Source organism: Hippocampus zosterae, chromosome 7 (assembly GCF_025434085.1).
Source record: "Hippocampus zosterae strain Florida chromosome 7, ASM2543408v3, whole genome shotgun sequence".
Taxonomy (NCBI): domain Eukaryota; kingdom Metazoa; phylum Chordata; class Actinopteri; order Syngnathiformes; family Syngnathidae; genus Hippocampus; species Hippocampus zosterae.
In genome coordinates this window covers 404,750-424,806 of record NC_067457.1, presented here as the reverse complement: position 1 = coordinate 424,806, position 20,057 = coordinate 404,750, and the positions used below count along the sequence as shown (strand labels likewise).

The 20,057-nt window shown below is 52.5% G+C and overlaps 4 protein-coding genes across 7 annotated transcripts; all 4 read left to right on the top strand.

Annotated features, from left to right (window-relative positions):
• The first annotated feature begins 385 nt into the window (after nucleotides 1–385).
• Nucleotides 386–3,234, top strand: LOC127603278 (synaptic vesicle membrane protein VAT-1 homolog). Its single transcript, XM_052069434.1, has 6 exons — nucleotides 386–946; nucleotides 1,488–1,695; nucleotides 1,944–2,114; nucleotides 2,250–2,339; nucleotides 2,489–2,724; nucleotides 2,873–3,234. Exons 1-6 carry the CDS (start codon nucleotides 389–391, stop codon nucleotides 2,975–2,977), a joined length of 1,368 nt encoding a protein of 455 aa, XP_051925394.1. The 5' UTR covers nucleotides 386–388; the 3' UTR covers nucleotides 2,978–3,234.
• An 893-nt stretch (nucleotides 3,235–4,127) lies between these two features.
• On the top strand, nucleotides 4,128–6,849 carry LOC127603317 (probable phosphatase phospho1). The gene is made up of 2 exons (XM_052069497.1): nucleotides 4,128–4,223; nucleotides 5,616–6,849. Exon 2 carries the CDS (start codon nucleotides 5,637–5,639, stop codon nucleotides 6,375–6,377), a length of 741 nt encoding a protein of 246 aa, XP_051925457.1. The 5' UTR covers nucleotides 4,128–4,223; nucleotides 5,616–5,636; the 3' UTR covers nucleotides 6,378–6,849.
• Nucleotides 6,850–7,030: 181 nt separating this feature from the next.
• dbf4b (DBF4 zinc finger B) lies at nucleotides 7,031–11,974 on the top strand. The gene is made up of 12 exons (XM_052069393.1): nucleotides 7,031–7,147; nucleotides 7,901–8,054; nucleotides 8,143–8,322; nucleotides 8,444–8,494; nucleotides 8,568–8,637; nucleotides 8,820–8,884; nucleotides 9,241–9,280; nucleotides 9,363–9,408; nucleotides 9,876–9,995; nucleotides 10,078–10,201; nucleotides 10,272–10,405; nucleotides 10,491–11,974. Exons 2-12 carry the CDS (start codon nucleotides 7,908–7,910, stop codon nucleotides 11,662–11,664), a joined length of 2,151 nt encoding a protein of 716 aa, XP_051925353.1. The 5' UTR covers nucleotides 7,031–7,147; nucleotides 7,901–7,907; the 3' UTR covers nucleotides 11,665–11,974.
• A 310-nt stretch (nucleotides 11,975–12,284) lies between these two features.
• Nucleotides 12,285–19,998, top strand: LOC127603228 (disintegrin and metalloproteinase domain-containing protein 11-like). 4 transcript variants are annotated; one of them, XM_052069357.1, is made up of 27 exons: nucleotides 12,287–12,721; nucleotides 13,039–13,175; nucleotides 13,266–13,342; nucleotides 13,478–13,544; nucleotides 14,197–14,279; nucleotides 14,381–14,438; nucleotides 14,934–14,991; nucleotides 15,184–15,311; nucleotides 15,518–15,592; nucleotides 15,676–15,747; nucleotides 15,977–16,143; nucleotides 16,210–16,294; nucleotides 16,361–16,451; nucleotides 16,609–16,660; nucleotides 16,755–16,854; nucleotides 17,085–17,156; nucleotides 17,234–17,326; nucleotides 17,398–17,478; nucleotides 17,604–17,654; nucleotides 17,725–17,788; nucleotides 17,852–17,957; nucleotides 18,044–18,163; nucleotides 18,255–18,423; nucleotides 18,489–18,603; nucleotides 18,715–18,805; nucleotides 18,990–19,007; nucleotides 19,553–19,998. In XM_052069357.1, the coding sequence occupies exons 1-27, from the start codon at nucleotides 12,514–12,516 to the stop codon at nucleotides 19,911–19,913; spliced, it is 2,799 nt and encodes a 932-aa protein (XP_051925317.1). In that variant the 5' UTR covers nucleotides 12,287–12,513; the 3' UTR covers nucleotides 19,914–19,998. The 4 variants fall into 4 exon arrangements, with proteins under 4 accessions (XP_051925316.1, XP_051925317.1, XP_051925318.1 ...); XM_052069356.1 differs by having other exon boundaries at nucleotides 12,285–12,721; nucleotides 17,725–17,957; XM_052069358.1 differs by having other exon boundaries at nucleotides 12,288–12,721; nucleotides 17,725–17,957; nucleotides 19,506–19,675.
• The last annotated feature ends 59 nt before the right edge of the window (nucleotides 19,999–20,057 follow it).

Genomic DNA, 20,057 nt, shown 5'->3' with positions numbered 1-20,057 from the left:
AAGGAGGATGTCCGTCTGTAAACTGTTGTCATCCAAAATGGATGAAACGCTCGGGAGTTTTGGGAAGAAAATGGCCACTGTGATATGAATGAGTTGAAGAGTTGAAAAGTTGGAGCAATGCGGAAAATCAAGGTGATCTTTGTTTTTGTTTGAATTTCATTGTCACATAGATAACATCCACTTGTTCCTCCCCTTCCCTGTGTGAAACGATATGAAGATAGCGACATTAAGATGTGGGGAATCCTGTTCAAATTCGAACTGTTGTTGTCTATTAACATTTAAACCATTGAATTTGGTCACGTTTAACACTAGATTTTTCAAAAAGACGAAAACTGTCAAAATCGCTTTTTTTTAACAGTTGCCATTCGTTTTGAAAATAGATGATCGGATGCTTGTTTTGATGACAAGCTTTCAACCCAGCCTTTATTCTGAAAACCGGAAATGGTGTCAAACCCCCTCGCCTTTGAAGAACGACCACTTGTCGGGAGCGCACGTTGACGTGACGACGCGCCGTACACTCAAATGGCCAACTTTGTTCCGCGAGCGCTTCCTCCGCCCTCAGCTCACACGAAAACCGACAACCAGTTCGATTGCATGTTTTCTCGCTGAGCCGCGCGCAGGTCCGAGCAGTCCATCGCCGAAAGTCGTCATGTCTGCCCAGGAGGCTCCGCAGCCGCCCCCCGGGGAGCAGCCTCTGCCGTGCCGGTCCCTGGTGCTCACGGGCTACGGGGGCTACGACAAAGTCCAGCTGCAGGTCAAGCCGCTCGGCCGGCCGAAACTGAAGCCGGACGAGGTCCTGGTGCGGGTCAAGGCCTGCGGGCTCAACTTCGCCGAACTGATGGGCAGGCAGGGCCTGTACGAGCCGCTGCCAGCCCCGCCGGTCACCCTGGGCATGGAGGGGGCCGGGATCATCGAAGCGGTCGGAGAAGAGGTGCGGGACCGAAAGGTGAGGACGGGCAAGCGACTTTGCTCATTCTTAAGTACAGCCTGGCAATTTTGGGATATATACTGTGTGTTTGCGAGGAGGGGTGGCAACCCCGTCTTTACGTCAAATTGTGGTTTTGCATGGGGGTTTGGGGGGGGGGTCGACCAAGTTGGAACTTGACAATTTATAGTTCGAAAAATTTGTCTACATGGAAGTCAAATGTGTGAATAAATGTGCCCCTTTGCCTCCAATTCAGCCTAATAGTGAAATGTCGATTCATTTTGTGTTCTTCATCGAAGGCGAATTGCTTTCAAGTGTTCCTATTTTTGTTTTGCATTCATTCGCAGAGTGGGCAAGTGACAGGTCACAGGGCAAGGAGAATTAAAAGTGCTGTGATCAAAGTCGATCGATGACGGGTGTGTTTATCTCGGGTAATAAAACGAGACGCTCTCCAATTTGGTGCCATCGACACCAGTCCAGTTGTTCTGTCGCATACGGATGGCACTTGAAACGTAGTGGGCGAGGGGAAAATAACGGTATTTTGTCGTCGGAACCCTTTTAGGTCGGGCAGCGCGTGATCGCCATGAGCCGCAGCGGCATGTGGCAGCAGCTGGTGGTGGTGAGCGCCGGGCGCGCCTTCCCCATGCCCGAGGGCATGAGCTTCGAGGAGGGCGCCGCGCTGCCCATCAACTACCTGACGGCGTACTTGATGCTCTTCCACATGGCCAACCTCACGCCGGGCAAGAGCGTGCTGGTTCACATGGCGGCGGGTGAGCCGAACGGGCCCCCGCGAGGGCGACGCCTCGGATATTTATGCTGCCAATAACTGATAGTGCTTTGATTAATCATTTGCAGGCCACAGTAACATGTCAATGTTTGTTTTCGAGGACTCTTGATCATGAAACGCAGGTGTATCGAATGAGGGTTGTTACAAATCAAGTGGGCGTGTCCACCGAATGCCGAAACTGTTGCGCCGGCGGAGGTCAGTAAAAAGTCAAGTCTGGCGTACTGCCCGCAGGTGGCGTGGGCATCGCCGCCACCCAGCTGTGTCGGACGGTGCCCGACGTGACCGTCTTTGGCACGGCGTCCGCCTCCAAGCACGACGTCATCGCCCGGGCGGGCGTCACCCACCCCATCGACTACCGGACCAGAGACTATGTGGAGGAAATCCACAAAATTAGCCCACAAGGTCAGTCGCTGCCCTTTCCTGACTTCTGCATCATCTGCTGCGTGTGTGCTTTATTGGAAGAGCCGAGATGGCGCAGGTAGCACATGAGCTGGTCTCGCCTTGGGCGTTCTTCCCATTTTGCGTTCTCCTTTGCAGGAGTGGACATTGTCCTGGATCCACTGGGCGGCGCCGACACACAGAAGGGCTTCAACTTGCTGAAGCCTTTGGGCTCACTCGTTGTATTTGGTGAGCAAAACATTGCCACGGCAAAATCAACAAATCAACCCCCAAAGTTGACGCATGACACCGATTGACAAAGATGACGACGACGACAAACAATTTGCTGAGAACCAGAGCGGGTGCGACTGACTGCCGCATTGAATGGCGCGCGCCAGGTGCCGCCAACTGCGTGACGGGCCAAAAGAGGAGCCTGCTGGCCCTGGCGAAGACGTGGTACAAGCAGCTGTCGATCAACGCGCTCAAGCTGATGCAGACCAACAAGGCGGTGTGCGGCTTCCACCTGAGCTACTTGGACGACCGGCACATCGACGCCGGCATGGCCTCGCTGCTGCAGCTCTACGCCGAGGGCAAGATCAAACCTCGCATCGACTCTTGTTTCCACTTTGAGGAGGTGCGTTGAACGCAAGTGTCGGGAAAACTTGTCCGCTCGGGAAACGTGCCCGGCAAGAATTTATGGAATCATTTAGCCACTCAACGCAAGATTGATCTGTTCCATTTTTGGATATTTGATTTTTATTTTTTCTGGTCTTTCTCCGCAGGTAACAGATGCAATGCGCCGCATGCACGAGCGTCAAAATATCGGGAAGGTCATCCTCCTCCCGGAGCCCAAAAAGCAGAACGATGAGACGCCGGCAAAGAAATGACATCATTGAAGGATGAGTAGCGGCTCATTTTTGTTTTCCCTGCGATGCTTTCTCCAACTACTCAATTACAAGAATTTTCTTTGAACGGTTTTTGCCCTTTTTTAAAACGAGTTATCACACAATGTCTATAATTGTTATCAGCATTTGTATTTTAATTTCTAAAACATATTGAATGTCTTCACTGTATTGCAGTAACTACAATTTTTTTTCCTAAATTGTCCATCCAGTACATGTGAATAAAGGGTTGTTTGACTATATGTGCCCCGGATGACCTTTCCTCAAACGGTTGGGACGACAAGGTTTGAGATGTATTTTGACACTTATTTAGACATTCCCTACGACCGTCTTTATCGTTTGTGGCGAAAATATACTAGACACATGCACGTCCTGTAACCGGTGCAACCAATTTTGTGGAACGAAAATTAGAATTCAAGCTATAACTGTATATAATGCTTCTGATCATAGCGGGACCCCCATTTCAATAACATAACGGGACTAAGTGCGGCAACCCGAACTAATTCCTCGCTGTCCATAACCTCGAAAAGTTTCCACTTCTTTACGGACCATAGCGGAAGTTTCAAATATTTTTATTTTGAAAGTGACGGAAGTGACTTGCCGTAGTACGTCGACCTTGATGCTGTGCCTTTAGGGCAGAATAGCCTGCTGTGAGTCGTTGGCGTCATCATAGATGTACCTACGTCGACTCTTCATTGGGTAGAGTAGCGTACGTCGACGTCGCCGCCATCCTGGATGTGGCCGAGTGGACCGCTGGACTGCCTCATTCATAAAATAACTGTTTTTCACAAAACCATGTTGTCTTTCACAGGTAAGACTGAGTTGTGATTTTCCATTACTTTGGACGGCATATGGCCTTCAGAATGTATTGATTTTGTGACTTTATCAAATCACTGTCAAGAGTTATGTGATTTTTTTCTTCCTGAAAGCGCTTTGTAGTTTTGGTTGAAGTTACACTACATTTAATGTAGAATGACTTTTAACTTAGTTGGCTACATCTGCCTAGTAACTTGTCCAACGCTGTTGAAATAATTGTCTTGGTCCCGATTAACGGGGCGACTCGCCACATCCAACATGGTCGACGAGTTACGTATCGTGGAGAGCTCCATCGCGCTCAATGTTTGTGTATGTTTAGAACTGCCGCCGCCTCCCTCCAGCGAACTGCTGCAGCGGTGGCATAGAGCCTGTTAACAGATCCTGTTGTCCCTGGGATGCGGCTGCTGCCTCGTCGGTAAGGGCCTCTTTCTCTCTCGCATCTCTTACCGCCTCCGCTTTTAATATGTCCATAGCAAACCAACACGTTTGCGTGTGTGAGGCATGAGCCCCCTCTCGGCGACCAACGTTCGGTTTATGATGACTTTCACCGGTGACCCCGTATGCCAAAATAGCGGCACTGTGTTATAATTAGAGTGTGCACATATGTCCGCGACATACTCTCTTGTCATTCATTCATGAACGAGTGGACTGTCATATCTTCACTTAGGGGTTGTCAAAACGAGGGTGGGCTCCATCCAATTCGGTCCACTGTTCAATTTTATTTTTATTTTTTGGGGGCGGGGGGGAGCGGGGGTCACCCATAGGTATTTTTAACCCTGTAAAATTCATTATTTTCCATTACTTATTTGCACTTACGCTTCGTCATGAATGTGGACCCATAACAAAATTTCCACGACTCTATCGCTCTTGTCCCCGTTTTTATGTTGCCCTCTGGTCCTGATGTAGTCCATCTTCTGCCCCACTTCTTCCCCTTATCTGCAAAAACAGCTCTCAAACTCGAGTCAGTTGTGACACGCGCCGCCGCTTGCGTAAGGGCGTGCGCGACTTTAATTTCTGTTAGATAAACAAAGTACTGGCAGAAGACGCATTCCATATGCAGCATTCTTCAGGCACTGAGGTTATGGCGGGATCATCATTAAATAAATAAATACATAAATTCCTTTCCTTCGCCTCCCCGTGTGTCAACACGACTCCTTCTCATATCATTTGCATGTTTTGGCGTGTCCTCAGCCGGGTGCGGTTCTCTGGTGGTTGTTGAGTTGAACTAATAAAAAGTGGTCTTTTCAGGTGAGTTGTATTTGATTGGCTGCAACCTGAAAACTTTGATTGGCTGCCCGTTGCTGGGGAAACATTGTCAGGCTCGCTCATAAGTGTCCCAAAGGGCAACAAATTTCGCAGCAGATTGAAATGTGTAGCAAACGGCATCACGGCACAACGGAATCGCTTTATTTCTCCCTTCTGCCGAACACGTGGAAGTAGGCCAGAGTTCAGTCCTAACTTCCCAAAAGGCCAATGGATTTCGAAACTGCATGAGATGTCGGTTTCTTTGAGCAAACAAAGGAACCGTAATCAACGACTTTGCCGTTAAAAGTATGTTTGGACGTGGTTGATGGGCTCCTTGTTCCTTGGCAGAATTCGGGGGCTCCAAACTTAGCCCCCGTGACAGCCGATGGATTTTACGTGTTGGCTTGCTAACAGACGTAGCAACGCGAGTCACCGGGAATCCCGTATTTTTTGTGCAGGTTTGAGTGGCCGCTCGTTGCACGGGAGAAGTCGCAGCCCTCCATCGTAACGCCACCGTTGGCCAATTGACCGGCGGATTCTAACGCTAACACTTTGTTCGCAGTGAGCCGAAGGAGGAGCGAAGATGAGCGCGCCGCCTCAACCGCGTTTCCTGGTCCTGTTCGACTTTGACGAGACCCTGGTGAACGAAAACAGCGACGACGCCGTGTTGCAGGCTCTGCCGGGCCAGCGGCTCCCCGACTGGTTGAAGAGCGGCTACCGCGAGGGCCACTACAACGAGCACATGCAGCAGATTCTGACCTACATGGCCGAGCGGGGCGTGTCGCGCGACGCCATCCGCTCGGCCGTGGAGAGCATCCCGCCGGCGCCCGGCGCCCTCGCCCTGCTGCACTTCCTGCAGGGCCGCCGGCGCGACTTTGAGCTGGCGGTGGTCTCGGACGCCAACATGTACTTCATCGACACCTGGCTCGAGTACGCCGGCGTGCGCCATCTCTTCCGCAAGATCTTCACCAACCCGGCCAGCTTCGACGCCGGCGGCCGGCTGGCGCTGCTCCCGTTCCACGCCCACTCGTGTCCCCGTTGCCCCGACAACATGTGCAAGCAGGTCATTCTGAGGGAGTACCTGGCCCTGAGGCAAAAAGAGCGCGGCGCGCCCTTCCAGCAGGTGTTTTACGTCGGAGACGGCGCCAACGACGTGTGCCCCTCGCTGGCCCTGGGGCCCCGAGACACGGTCTTCCCGAGGAAGGACTACCCGATGCACGCGCTGCTGCAGTCGGAGGGCGCCAAATTCAAGGCCAACGTGGTTCCCTGGACCAGCGGCCAAGATGTCGCGGACTATCTCGAGAAAATCGCGGAGGAGAGATGATCGCGGGCGTGACGGCAAAAGAACCGCGACAAAGGTGCTGTGATCGTATGCAATAGATCGGAGAGAAATCTCCCAAGTGTTCGGAAAACAAAAAAACGACAAGCTATGTCGAAACAAGAACAAGTGTTAGGTACTGAAGCAGATATGCCAACTGAGTTTGAATTTGACCTCTCGTGGTAAAATCAGACACTGAATTTTAGAAAGCATTAACATGTTATTTATAAAAAAAATACGAACATAAAACAATTTAGCGTTTTTAATTCTCTTTTTTATGAAATGTGACAGCATTGTGTTGGATCTATAAGGGAAAGCACATTTTTTTCTCCCCCAACCCCAACCCCACTACTTTGCTTTAATGAAGCACCGCGTACCCCTGCTCGACTTTTCCTTTCCTTTGACTTGCCGTATTTGGATTTCGAAAATGGATGGAACACAACATTGTAACAGGAATATAAAAGCCATCATATCATCAGTCACGTTCTCTTGAGTGCTTATTCCCGTCTTGTCAGCCACTAAACACGCACACACACAATTTTTTATTACATCTCATATATATATATTAAAAAATAAATCCAGTTTTTCCGCGCCACCTAAGTATTGAGAATTCATTTTTTGTAGGCGGCACTCCAATGCAACATCGTGCCGGAAGTGACGACGATCCGCCAGTGATGTTTTTTTTTTTTTTGAAAATCGGCGGTAGCCCGTTTGTCCGTCGATTTTTGTGGGGTCTTTACCTAAACCAAAAGTCTTTAAATACAAACTTGGCAAAGGTAAGTAGCGCAGACTTAATTTCTCCTGCTGGCACTGAATATACCGGGGTCCTAAACAGACCGGTTCCGTCTTGTGAATTTGACAGACGGGGCTTGGTTTGTCGAAGTTGAAGCTAACGAGCTTAGCCGCTCTCAAGCTAGCACCGAGTTGGCTGGATTTGTCGCGTGGCGTTACTTTTTAAAAACACAGATTAGATCTCAGACTAAACCTCAAAATGATCCAAATACCCTCACACGCACACAGACGTGACTTGGATGTCATATTCTGCATGCCTAATATGTCTGCTGAGTTTACAGTACTTGACAACCATTTTGGCTGCTGTGTTGTCTCGAGGAATGACATTTTGCAGGCTTTTTTTCCTATATTAACTTCCAAGTCATTAATAAATGGTTGATCATTATTACTATTAATGAGGATAAAATGTAAACAATGGTAACTCTGTATTTGAAGTGCGTCGCAAATCAAAAGGTCGACAAGCTTTTGACAATCGCATCAATTGACAGCTATTTTTAATCATCGATGAACCGTAACAGACATTAACTTAGAATATCTTCCGACTGTCAGCAGCAAGCAGTGTCAGCGAATATGATCAGATTACTGTCGTCTTCCGTTTCAGTACCGTAATCCGTTTTACAACTTCAGACTTGCCCCAAAATGTGTTCATTATTTGGATAACTTGAGAAGGGCACAGGGGTTGACAAATGACCGTGTGTATCATGTTAAATGTTTCTAACTTAACCCTGCACCATCAGGAATATCATGCTGCAGCAGTGTGCAGAGCAGCCAGGACTTTTGGGAAAACTTCATCCCGGGGAGAAGAAGCTGGAGGGGAAGACCTTCTATTTGGACAATGTGAAAAAACGTCTCGCAGCCCTGCTTTTGGAAGCCATCGCTGTCCTTGGAGGGGTACGTCACATCTCTTACGATGTTCACCGTATGCGTAGAGGGCTGTCACCACCAGAAACGACTGAGCCTTTCTTTTTTCTTCTTAAAGAGTGTGGAGAGCTTCCTCCACAGAGATGTGAGCTTTGTGGTGACGGGACGTCAGGTGGGCTTGGAGGAGAAAAAGCTTGCAGGAAGCGGGAGGAGCGATGAACCCCGGCGGCCCGTCCAGCAGCGAGAAGGTGGTCTCAATGACGGCGGCAAGCGGCGACCAGGAACTCTTCGGCCAGCGGTACGACCGCGATTGTTTACTCATGCTCATGACAGAACTGCAGTCACTCACCACTTGTATGGGTTAAAAAAGATTCAGTGTCAGTCGTCAGTGTTTTTGACTGTCCAACTGTGTTCCCCAGGCTTGCGGCAGCCGAGGAAAAGCCCTGCTTGAAAAAGCCATTCGCAACAACGTCAGTCTCCGATCAACAGACTTTTACATCTTTGCCATTTTGTCCTGATCAGAAATGTGATCTTATTTTGTAGGAGCGGCTGCAGGCGAGCAATGTGCTGTCAAACGCCCGTTCGTGGGGAGTGAGCATTGTTCATGCGGACGGTATCCTTCGCCGTGCAATGGAGCAAATGAATGCGAGTGGCAATGAACCTGAACTTCCAGCAGGTGGCGCCTCGCGAGTGCTTATTTCAAGGCGCCAGCCAGATTTAGGCGTCGAAGATGATGATGGTGAAATGTTTGATTTGCCTTTGAAACGAAGTCTTGCTTAACGCTGCCGGCCTTAGATGTTCTCATTTACCTGAAGAAGCTGAACCGCGAGTGTGCCCTCGTCAGACCCAGCAGAGCCGAGGTAAGCGAAGTAGTGAAAGATATTTTGAAAACAAACAGCCGGATGGATGTACACGAGAACTCTAAAATGTATGGGGAGCCAGTGAAGGGAAGCCAGAGTAGGAGTGCTGCGCTCCCCCCTTACGAGTAGCGATCAAGAGGCGCGCAGCAGCGTTCTGCGCCAACTGGAGATGTGACAAGGGCATGAGTTGCAAAAGGAGGAATTTGGAATTCAAGCAACATTCCATCCATCCAACTTTGCGGGTTCCGCTGCTGCGGTTGGCTGTAAATGACTAACTTGGAGGTCTTGACCTGTCGGGGGAATCGTTCTTATGATTGCTGTGTGTAAATAAGTGAATGTGCGGGCTTTTTTTGCAGAGGACTTCCAGCAGGCAGCCCTCTTGCCGTGGTGTCAAAGGTCAGCGAATTTGTCCTAAATAGGCTGACGCAGTCAAACGCACTCTGATTTACGTTCGTGTCTTGTGCTTTGCGTTTGACAGCCGCGCCTCTGAGATCTCCTTTCCTCAAAATTGAAGACGTCAGCAGGTGAGTGTGATGCGAGCATACGGCGATCACGGGACCCCTCGCGAGTCCCAAACCCATTTGAGATGAAAGGAGTAGACCACGCGGCGTTGGAATGGAGAGGTTTCGGCTTTCCTCAGTGTGCCTGCTGACAAGGAGCAGAATGGAACGGAACATGACGACCTTGCGCCCCCGCGGCAGGGTGCCCCGAACGCTGAACCCGGCCGGATCGCCTTTCTCGTCGTGCTCCCGCCGGCGACGCGTACACTCTTGCGACTCTTTTCATTTCGCCTCTCGACCGTGCTAAATGAACCGCTCTCCCTTCATGCATGTCCAATGCGAGGGGATTTTTGATGAAATGTGCGTTGAGATTGAATCGGCGCTATTCATTGACCAAGTTGCCCTTTTCAGTCGTGTGAAATCTCACTGCATCGTTCGATAGTCATTTGAGTGGTTTCAAGACGAAAGTCGCTCTCGTTTCATGCAACCAGGAAGTACAAGCCCCTGCACGTGCAGTCCATGAGCTTCCCCTCCTTGTGCTACTTGGGACGGGTCAGTCCCTTCGAGCCGCCGCCTCCTACTCGCCTTGAGAAGACGGCGAAGCGATCGGGGTTGGTCCGGCAAATTTGCTCGCCTACCTCATGACGAATCCCTCCGCGGATGTGTAATGACGCTTGTGTTTGTGACCGGCAGGCCAAAGAGCAAAGTGGAATGCGGCAGCGAGGACAAGTCTCAAAGTCTGTCGCCGTGGCCCCCGCGCAAGAAGAACGTCTCTTACTGTGAATGTTGCCTTCAAGCCTTCGCTAACCTGGCAGAGGTGAACGACTCGTTTCCGACACGTCGGCGTGACGTCTCGAGACTTGAGCGATTCCGTTTGTCTTCCGCAGCACTTGCGGTCCGATCGGCATCGCGCCTTTGCCGCCGAGAGCTCCAATTATGCCGCCTTGGAGCATCTTGTGCTCAAAATGGTTCCCGCGTTTGACCTCGGTTCTTCCGAGCAAGCTGACGAAGTGCCGAACAGGTACGTGGTGTCGCCGCGACGTCCGAGTCGTTCCGTCCTGGATTCCAGAGCTCGCTGTCGTTTGTCTAATTTGTCCAAATTGTAGGCCGCCAGATGCTGCGCCCGTGCCGGCCCATTGTGAACTTGTGCATCTGACCGACGCCGAGATGGAACGTGAAGTTGGGGCCTTGAAAAGACGATCCTCCTCCTCCATCCCGGCTCTGAATTCTTCTCCTCTTCGGTCCAGGAAGTCACCCGACAGAATGGATCCCGTCCCCAATCCGACCCCGAAATCAGCTGACATCCAGTGCCCCAAAGCCGATGACCTCGCCCGTACTGCAACCGGGCCCTTCCCGGTTTTCAACACGGCGCCGCAAGGCCTTTCTCCTTTGCCGCCCTCCCCCCGGCCCGCTGCGCAAGATCCGGCCTTTGACCCGTACTCCGTGCCTCCGGTCCTCAGCCCGCAAGTCTTCACTCCCGACGACGCGGAGACCCGAAGTCTATACTCGGAACCTCCCGTCCTCAGTCCTCAATATTATGACGGTGAAACGGGGACCAGTCAAAGTGGGTCTGAATCGCTTCCCATCTCCTCCCTCACATTTCCTTCTGCGCTTGCGTCCGGTCCGGAAGAAGCGAAGGGTTCCCGTCCGTGTCCCACCGAGCCCCCGCGTTGTTTGAAGCAATCTCCAAACCCCGACAAACGGCCTCGGTGTTCCAGCTGCGACCGCAACCGCAGCAAAAGGAAAAGAAAAGATGGCGAGGACATCAGTGAATCGGAAAGTCGCGTCTTCACCCGGGAGGAGTGGCGTCTTTCCCAGATGACCTCTGTGGTTCAAGAAGGCAAGTCAAATGCAAACGCCTCTCAAACGGCCAGCGGGGCTCTGGCGCGAGACGGACGACCCGTCTCGCCGTTCAAACTGTTGGGTCACGGCGTTGAAACGGGATGGTCGCCCGCTTCAAAGACTCCTTTGCGTTTCTTCGGACAAAACTCCCAACAATCTACCTCGGTGCGCATCGACCCCGCGCTGATCCCCGACGTAGGCCGCCTCTCCCCGTCCTCGTCGGAATCGGACTGGGACCGCGAGCTGCCCTCGGGCCCGGGCCACGCGGCCGCCGCCGCCGCCGACCTGGACACGGATTTCATTCACAGGCCGTGCGCGTGGATGAGCGACGGCAGCTACGAGTCGCGGCTGCACAGCGCCCTGCGGCCGGCCACCCCGGCGATGCAGCCCTCGACTTTCTCCAGGACACTGGTGCAAATTGTCGAGGTACTTCACTGACTGCACTTTTAGCGACTTGGAACGCAGCACGTTTCTTTTTGAAAATCATTTTTGCCATCTGCCAAACTACTGCCAGTCTTCTCATACTGACCTCCGTCTTCCGGCAGCTTCACGGGAAACCGAAGCCCCCCCTCCCTGAAAGGGGCATTATTCAGTTACTTGAAGTGCTTTGGCGTCGATGTTTTGATGGTCCGACATGTAAAGCGCTTGGGAAAGTGCAGCCCCTTGCACTTGCACCGAGGATAGGATGGGATCTTTATGGGAATTCGAAATGCCATGTGTTGTTTTTAAATAAATAGTTTTTAAACGACTGATTTCCCGGCTGTTTTCAAAATAAAAGTACACATGATTTACCTGCAGAAAAATGGCTGACTCAGCCGGAGAGTAATGATAATAATCTTGATGAATTTTGGCCGTCGAAGGAGATTTTTGTGCTTTGTAAGTGCTAGAACTAAACATGTAAATGATTAAATGTACAATAGACCAACGAATAGCATTTGATCAAAAGGTTTGCCTTTATATAACAACTTGGCGGTTGTAAAAGAAAACACCGTGATTCAAGCGTTTATTTGAAGCTTTTGAAAGGAATTTCACAGGTCCCGCCTTCTTCTCGCTTGCGCTGCACCAAGACGCGTTCGACTGACTACTGCCCCCAAGAGGCTGGAGGACCGAAACCCAGCGGCCACTCTCCTTGCCGCTCGGTGGGCTTTCCATAAGGAGCTCCAAGTAACTTCCTCCGCTCACGTTGTCTCTCACCTGAACACGGTAACGGACGCGCGCGGTCGAAGCTGTAACGAGCCTTTTGCATTTTCTGCCATGGACCCCAACACTTGAGTGTTGTGGCGCCGGATGCGAGCGCTCCAAACGGCGTCCACGGGGCACCGCGTTCTTTCGGGCTGGCGGCCGTCCGCCGCGCTCCGGTTACCCGCCGCCTCCCGCTCGCCCCCTCGACGGCGCCCGCACCACCCAGTAGGACAGCGGCGGGACTATGCGAGCACCATGCGGGCTGTGAGATGTCTGCTGTTCGCCGCGGTGTTTGCACGCTGTTCCGTGACGGGTGAGCGTGGCTTTTCTTCGGAATTGGCATGACAGTATTTGATGATGTGACACGCTTCGTTTCGGATGAATTCCAAACTCTCGTTCAAAACGTTGCGTTGTTTCCCGTAGACGCTCGCTGCGTCGTTGTGGATTTCGAATCGATTGACTTTATTCTCTCCAAGCTTGGGTTTTTTTGGACCCAGCAGGTTAGGTTGAAGGGCTTACGATGTTATCACCTCTTTCTCTGAACTTGGATTTCATTTTGGCTAGTGCACTTCGGTTCTCCATTTCACACTGTAAGAAAATAACAATAACAGACACAGATGTCCCTGACAGGTCTGAGGGAGGGCTGGCAGCCCCCCACCAAAGATCTGGTGCAACCCAAGAGGCTCCTGCAGCAGATCCACTCCCAGGGCGAGCTTCTCCACAGCCACCTCGACACCCGTGTCCAGAACCCCTCTGGGGCGGCGCAGGTTGGTGAGCACCCCCCCCCCCCCCAGCTTTTTTTGTGGGCCGCCCCTATTTTGTGGCTGTTGACCATTTTCCTCTCGCCCTCCCATCAGCCCGTGCACTTGGCCCGGAGCAGCTTCCGGGTGGAGGCCTTTGGCAACTCGTTTATCCTCGACCTGGAACTCAACCAGTAAGTCGAGTCACTCCATCCACTCGACGGCGTGTGCCCAGTATTGACGTTATCGTTGCACTGCCGCCAAAACTACGTGTTGAGTGAAGGCCGTAATCAAATGACACGGGGCCCCCCCGTCTTCTCGTCCTTCAGTCATCTCCTGTCGACGGACTATGTGGAGAGACACTTTGAAGAGGACGGGCAGCCGTCCCAGATTAAGGTAAGTGCCCCTCGCCAAGGACATGAAGCGGCATGTGGCCAAATGGCCAACGGACACCCAAACAAACGAGAGTGCCGTCTTCCCGGGTGTTCCCCCCCTGCCCCAGCGCAGCCGACCAATCGGTGGACGGTTGTCATGGTAATCGGCAGCAAGCAACGGTGGCTCTGCTTTCCGTGAGGGTAATTCAAATCGACTCCATTTTTCCCGGAGCGACACCAAGTCTGACCATTCCTCTACAGGGTTTGCCAAAAAAGGTTTTCAACTTGTAGAATAATCATGAAGACTAAAGAACATCTTCCCCGAGGCACGCGAGCACGGCTACGTTGCTTTTCTCTTTGCGCCGCATGCTAATGCGCTCGGAATGGCCGTCCTCTGCGCTGACAATGCGTCGGACTGATTGACGAGGGCTGAGTGTGCATCACGATGGAATGCATTTCTGCCCTTGCCGGTGTCCATTAGACGAACAACGCGCCATTCAATGAGGAGTGCTGCGTCGGGCAATTTCAGTGCCTCGATTTCAGGGAATTGAAACGAACACCATTGAGAAGCAGATGAACAATCAATCACTTCTTGATCCAAATCACTTCATTTTTACATGGGGGGGGGCAAATTCCACCAATGTTGGAGTTTTTTTCTTCTTCTTTGTCTACAGGGAGGAGAACACTGTTACTATCACGGGCGCGTGCGAGGGCTGCCCCGATCCTGGGTGGCTGTGTCCACCTGCCGCGGCCTGTGGTGAGACCCCCCCCCCCCCCCCCCCCCCGACGCTGGACTCTGTCCAAAGAAAGAAATCAAACAATTGGATGCTAATGCTGCAACCCCCTCTCCACTTTCAGGGGGATGTTCTCCGACGGGAACGTCTCGTACGCTATCGAACCCGCGGCTACTGGCGAGGTGAGTTAGCATCGAAGAAGCATTGGAGCGCTCCGCGGGCGGCGTGAAGTATTCCGAAGCCGTTTCAGCGGGCGAGGGAATTTCAGGAGCAAGAGGAGAGGGCTGGCTTTTTTTTTTTAGGACCTTCGCTGTACTTTGGCGAGGTGCGATTGCCCACTCGTGAAAAGTGGAAGCAAGTGGCGTGACAGAGTGCAAGAGCTCCATTTTGCTTCGGTAATGGAGCTCCGTCCCATCGACCGGGGAGGCGGATCAATAGCGGGCCTTCTTCAGCCCACTCCGAGTCGTGCCCTTGCCTTTCTTTCCATGTCAGAGTTCCATCAAGTATTCATCCCCGGCTCCAGTGTGCGAGTGATCTGAGCGGGCCGCCGAGTGATCGGTTGATGAATTATGCATGGGCCCGGCTCGCCTCGCCGAAGCTTTTCAAGGACTTCCGCTCAGGGAACATTTGAGCCGTTTACCTCCAATCCGGTCCAACTCCTGCTTTTGCTCTTGCAGGCGGACCACGTGGTGTATCGCGTGCCTCTCGCCGACTTCCTCCTGTTTCCGCCTCCAGGTAGGACCGCCACCGCCGCCGTCGCCACCGAATGCGGAGAGAATTGGCCTTGGTGCGAATGCAGTGGCCATTCCCCCATCCCGTTCCCGCCTCCTTCTTCCGCGGCTCGCGTGCTATTGATTTCGCCAGCGCAACCAAAATACATAGCCGATGACTAAGCCCTCCCTTTCTGCCGCCATCTGCGTTTCCCAGCGAGCGGCGTGAACGGCGGGCGGACGGGCGCCGGTGGGGGAGACGCGAAGAGGCGGGACAGAGACGAGCGGCCTGCGCCGGGGGCAAAGGAGAAGCTCGCCAACGGCGGCGGACGAGCAAAACGACAAGTTGCTTGTTTATATTCTCAAAGTTGTTTTTTCATTTCATTCGTCTCTCTTCGGTCCGATGCAACAAATGAATGGCCGACTTTGGGAGGGGGCGGTTAGGACGCGTGAAATGGCAATGTTGAGGGCAACAATTGCTTTTCAAGATGGCTCCGCCTCCTTCCCCAAATTTAAGAGCGGCGGCTTTCAAACCTCTTCGTCCCCCGCAGGCTCGTCAGGGTCAGCGCACCGTGCAGACGGAGACCAAATACATCGAGCTGATGGTCGTCAACGATCACCAACTGGTGAGAGCTTTTGGAGCCTCGCCAATGAAGATGACATTCGGCCACTGGCCACAATTTTGTAACGCGCCGTTTCTTCGCTCCAGTTTGTCCAACAGCGTCGCTCGACCTCTCAGACCAAGAACTTCGCCAAGGCGGTGGTGAACATGGCCGACGCGGTGAGTTGCTTTTCCCCCGTGCATCAATAATATATTGATGCCGTTTATAAGAATAAGAATTGCTGAGTGGAGTGATCCGGTCCTGCCATAAATGGTAGTGGGGGGGGCAAGATGACGAAAAAGCACTGCTCATGTCTCGGTGAAACTCCTCAACTCATTTCAACGTTGGCCTGCGCACAAGAGGTGCAAATGGTGAAAGACAATGGTGACTGTGGTTAACCCTGCGCAGATCTACAAAGATCAGCTCAACACGCGCATCGTACTGGTCGCCATGGAAACCTGGTCCATTGAAAACCGCATCTCCGTGGGCGACGACGCCCTGCTCACCCTGCGCGACTTCATGAAGTACCGCCGGGCAAGCGTCCGCGAGCGCTGCGACGCCGCGCACCTCCTCTCGTAGGTTTTGGCGCTCGTGTCCCACCTCTCCCGCTCGAGCCTGACTTTCCTCGTGTCTCCTCGCAGCGGGAGGACCTTCATGAGCAGCCGCAGCGAGGCCGCCTACATCGGCGGAGTCTGCTCACTCAGCAGAGGCGGCGGCATCAACGAGGTGACGCCTTCCCAACGTCCTTATTTGTCCCGAACCCGAGCTAGCTAACTCGCTTCGTGCGTTCAGTTTGGCGCCGTGGGTCCCATGGCCATCACGCTGTGCCAGAGTCTGGGCCAGAACATCGGAATGCTGAGGAGCAAGGACAGGCCTGCCGCAGGTCAGCTAAGTGGCCTCGCGTCACGTTTTGTAGGCATAAAAAGCAGGATTAGAAGATCACCTTTTTCCATGAATTGTAAATTAAAATAAAGAAATTTGGAGGCGGATTGACTCACCACTCTAGTTTAGAGCAACGTGCCTTTGATTTGTTTGGCCAGGAGACTGCAGGTGTCCAGACCCTTGGTTAGGATGCATCATGGAGGACACCGGGTGAGTACACAAAACAAAAAGCTCTCGTCTTTTCTGCCCAACAAGTGTAAGTACAAACTGCTCTGTGGGGTTTTTTTTTTTTTGGGTCACTCAGCTATTACCTGCCCAGGAAGTTCTCTCGCTGCAGTGTGGACGAATACCTGCGCTTTCTGCAGCAAGGCGGCGGCAGCTGCTTGTTCAACAAGCCCAGCAAGGTGAGAGAGAAAATTCTTTCAAATCCTGGTGAAACGGTGGCGGCGGAGCACAGGCTGACAAAATGAAGCGCCACTTCTCATCTCGATAGACTTGATCGATTGTTCCTTGGCAGCGAGGTACCACAAGATGGCGCCAAAGCAGTGGTTCTCTATTAGACGCGCCTTTGGCGCCATCTTGTGGAACGGAAAATAAATTGTGATGGAACTAAAACCGCCATGGAACCTTGCAGCTGCTGGACCCACCCGAGTGCGGCAACGGACACGTGGAGCTGGGCGAGGAGTGCGACTGCGGCACGCTGGTGGTAAATAGCGTACTGGCTGCGAGCCCGCACTCTTGTCATCGTCCGCGCACGCCAAAGTTGCCTCTCGGGTCTCGTAGGAATGCGCCCGCGACGGGGCGAACTGCTGCAAGAAGTGCACGCTGACCCACAATGCCATGTGCAGCAACGGCCTGTGCTGCAGGGACTGCAAGGTTAGTTGCTTCCTTTTGTTGTCGTGAAATCGCCATCCGGAGACCCACGAGTTTGTCTGTCGGCGTCGCAGTACGAGCTGAGAGGCGTGACGTGTCGCCAGGCCGTCAATGACTGTGACATCCCAGAAACCTGCGTAGGGGATTCCAGCCAGGTATGAAAATGTCACCATCTTCAAATAGGGTTACGTTCATTTTTTTTTTTTAAACGACTCAGACATGACACAGGAAGAGGGGTGTGTAGACTTTTTCTCTCCACTCTCCTCTCTCTGCCCGACAGTGCCCTCACAACGTCCACAAACTGGACGGCTACACGTGCGAGGCCGGCCAGGTAAGTCGGCCTCCTGCTCAGCGGGCGTGTCCCCCACTTTGCGCCATCGTGAATCATGACCCCCCCCCAGGGCCGCTGCTACGGAGGCCGCTGCAAGACCAGGGACAGCCAGTGCAGGAGCCTGTGGGGCTACGGTAAGGAGAAGGCAAAGAGTCCAATTTGCAAGAGTTATTTTTCATTCCTCACCCCCACCCCAGACGCTGCTGACAGGTTCTGCTACGAAAAGCTGAATTCCGAGGGCACGGAGAAAGGGAACTGCGGCCCGGCGCCCGGCGGCCACGGATGGATGCATTGTAACAAACAGTGAGCGAGACTTTGTTCAAGAATGAATTGCATCCATTTTGGAAGTTATCCAAATGCCTTTTCTACCCCCCACCTCCCTTTGGCAGGGACGTTCTGTGCGGTCTGCTGCTGTGCACCAACGTGACCGAAAAGCCGAGCATGGGCGAGCTGCGGGGCAAACTGACCGGTTTGACCGTCCACCATCACAACAGATACCTGGACTGCAGGTGAGCGTCGCCTCCTTTCCCCGTCGTCCGTCTCCGTGAATGAAGACATGGCTCGTGCAGCCTTCTTTGTTTTTGGGGGGCCGGATACAAGGGGCGGTCACGCGGTGCTGGACGACGGCTCGGACCTGGGCTACGTGGAGGACGGAACGCCGTGCGGGCCCAACATGATGTGCCTGGAACGCCGCTGCCTTCCGGTGGCCGCCTTCAACGTCAGCGCCTGTCCCGGCTGGTCCGCCTCGCGCAGCTGCTCCCATCACGGCGTGAGTGAGATGGACACGCCCTCTGGTTTCGCGTGAATGGCGTTTGACCTTTTGACCCCTTGCAGACGTGCAGCAACGAGGTGAAGTGCATCTGCGATCGCGACTACACCGGGAAAGACTGCAGCGTGTTTGACCCCGTTCCCATTCCCACGCCGAACGAGGGCCCGGAAAAACATCAAGGTCATTTCAGCATCGTTCTCGTCCGTTCCGTGTTGCGCGATTTGAACGCATCGGGAGGAATTGGGGTGTCACGACAGAGCGTAGATATTTACACGGACGCATTTTGCGCAGGTCCGAGCGGCACCAACATCATCATCGGCTCGGTGGCCGGCGCCATCCTCCTGGTGGCCATCGTCCTGGGAGGCACCGGATGGGGATTCAAGTAAGAGCGCTCGCCATCTCTGAGGCTGCCCGAAAAGGTGCTTCTTGAGGCGTGCTTTGATTTGAGCCCTCACCGCTGTCCCCGTTTGTTTGTGTGTGTGTGTGTGTGTGTGTGTGTGTGTGTGTGTGTGTGTGTGTGTGTCCCTCCTTCCCCCATATTGTTGCCTTCGTCCTTGCGGATCCAGAAACATCCGGAGAGGAAGGTACGACCCCGCCTTTGAGTCCTGAGCGCGCAAGTACTTAGTCACCAGTCGTCCGTTTGTGAACATGCCACATGAGTGCGGCTGTCTTTGTTGACGTTTTGGCTCTTCCCACGTTATTTAAAAAAAAAACTCGTAAATGAATCGGGGAGGGAAAAAAAAGAGCAGGCAACAACCGGTCGGCGCACGATTTAGTCTTGGTTTGATTTTTGTAGCTGACAAAAATCTGTCATACGAACAGGGCTCTGTCCACTTTATTTCCGCAAATATACGTTGAGCATTGGTGGCTTGAATCTTTTGGATGGGGCAGAGCACACATCGAATGGCAATTTGCTGCCTTCTGTCTGACAGACTCGCCAGGACTGGCATTCTTGTCACATTGATTACATTAAAGCACCGGTGTACTTCTTTTTTCTTGTTGTTGTTGTTGTTCTTATTTCTGATGACTTCCTGCTTCTCTTTTTCCTTCTCCTTCTGCTTTCTTCCTCATCCCCTCCTCAGATCTTCCCGAATGTGATCGTCAATCACGTCTTTTGCTCCGCTTGCAGGACATTTGGAGGCCCCGTCCTGCCTTTCAGGACCGCTGCGGGAGCCCTCTTTTCTTTTTCTTTTCTTCTTTCAAGCGATGATGTCATTGGGCCAGGCTGCTGTCGATGCCCGGTCCTCCGCACATGTCGCGCAGAGACCTCATCAGCCTCTCCTGCTCTCAGATGTAATAAGCAAATTTGTGGAATTTCGGGTGGCTTTGTCGCCTTCTTGTGGTCAATAGGAGAAATGCTGCCCGTGATAACTTCCGGGAATCCAGAACGGATAGGAGACGTTTTTTTTCCATTTATGTCTCGTGTTACTCATGTATTCAATTTATTTTGGTTTCGGAAAAAAAACATATTTAAAGTCAAAGTGTTCTGAGACTTTTTCGTTCGAGACAAACGAGAAAATCGCCCTCTATTTCGGTTTGGGTGATTTCTATATTAAAAGGAAAATCAAATAGCCAGTGTTTTTTCTATTTTGAATGTCACTTTCCAATGTGTCGATGTCAAACCACCAAATTGA